This window comes from Papaver somniferum, chromosome 9 (genome assembly GCF_003573695.1).
Source record: "Papaver somniferum cultivar HN1 chromosome 9, ASM357369v1, whole genome shotgun sequence".
NCBI lineage: Eukaryota > Viridiplantae > Streptophyta > Magnoliopsida > Ranunculales > Papaveraceae > Papaver > Papaver somniferum.
The window spans coordinates 53,176,867-53,178,143 of NC_039366.1; the positions used below are offsets into that span (position 1 = coordinate 53,176,867).

Consider the following 1,277-nt stretch of genomic DNA (forward strand, 5'->3'; position numbering starts at 1 on the left):
GGCTTATTGGTATTGTTATTCATATTTTTTTTGCTTAATCACATATTTTATTAATTGAAAGGCAAAAACAATACAAAGTTTGAGACCAAAAGAAAAGCAAAATTACAAAGCCCAAATGACCAGGCCCAAGTTTTCCTTAACTAAGCAAATTTGTAATAAACAGTGTCAGGCATTTCTATGAGCTTTAAAAACAAAGGTCTTCTTGTGTGCATAACTCTCTCTCCTGCATTCAATTATGCACCCCTTTTAGCCAAAGAATCTGCAGAAAAATTAATCTCACGATAGCAGTGTTCAAAAATTATATCTTTCATTTGCCTTATAGCATTTCTCCATCTTGTTTTTATGAACCAAGGAACCAATCCTGTGCTAAACTCATTGATAACTGACTTAGAGTCAGACCTGATGATTAATCTTGTAGCATTTAAGAGAATATCCCATTCAACAACACATAAAACAGCAAAGCATTCAACTATATAATTGGTTGTGATTCCTAACCCACCTGACAGAGTGCCAATAGTGCTGCAATGTTCATCCTTGACTATGATGCCAAATCCTGCATTTCCTGGGTTTCCAAATGAAGTCCCATCACAGCAAAGCAACAAATAACCCTGGTTTGGAGGGCTCCAATAACAAGCTTTGATGCAACTGTATTTAGAAAATCTGACACCCATCTTGAAAAATTCAATAATTTGTTGATCATAAGATTGTCCCCATCTTGAACCCTTCATTCTGCAGCCACCCTCATGTACTAATTTCCATATTCTACACTTGAAACTATTTAAATCAGGTTCAACTTCTTCAAATAGTTTTTTATTTCTTTGAAACCAAAGTTCTTTCATGGTTGCACAAGCTGCAGTCATCCAAATTTCCTTAACTAAAGGGATATTCCTCTGAGTTGCTTTACAAATATCTTCAAAAGATGTTGGATTAGAGAAATCAAAGATAGAGCATATCCAAGACCAGATCTGCACACTGAAATTATAGTTCCAAAGTGTATGGTTCATACAATCTTGGTTTTCTTTGCAAATACAGTATCTGGAGACCATTTCAAACCCATTGTTTCTCATTATGTCATCATTAACATAGATTTTATGTTGAAGTTTCCAAATGTTGCTCGCTATAGTTGGGTATTGTTATTCATTGCATATCTTTGGGTTACCAATATGTGTGAGTTAGTAGAACCGATCATAATTTGTTATGTATCTTGGTATAACCAATCACAGTGCCTGACTTATGATGTGGTATGACTTTATTAGTGTAACCGACCCTACGTAATC

The 1,277-nt window shown here is 34.8% G+C and overlaps 1 protein-coding gene across 1 annotated transcript; it reads right to left on the bottom strand.

Annotated features, from left to right (window-relative positions):
• Positions 1-233: 233 nt before the first annotated feature.
• Positions 234-1,067, bottom strand: LOC113311946. Its single transcript, XM_026560728.1, has one exon. It carries the CDS (start codon positions 1,065-1,067, stop codon positions 234-236), a length of 834 nt encoding a protein of 277 aa, XP_026416513.1.
• Between the last annotated feature and the right edge of the window lie 210 nt (positions 1,068-1,277).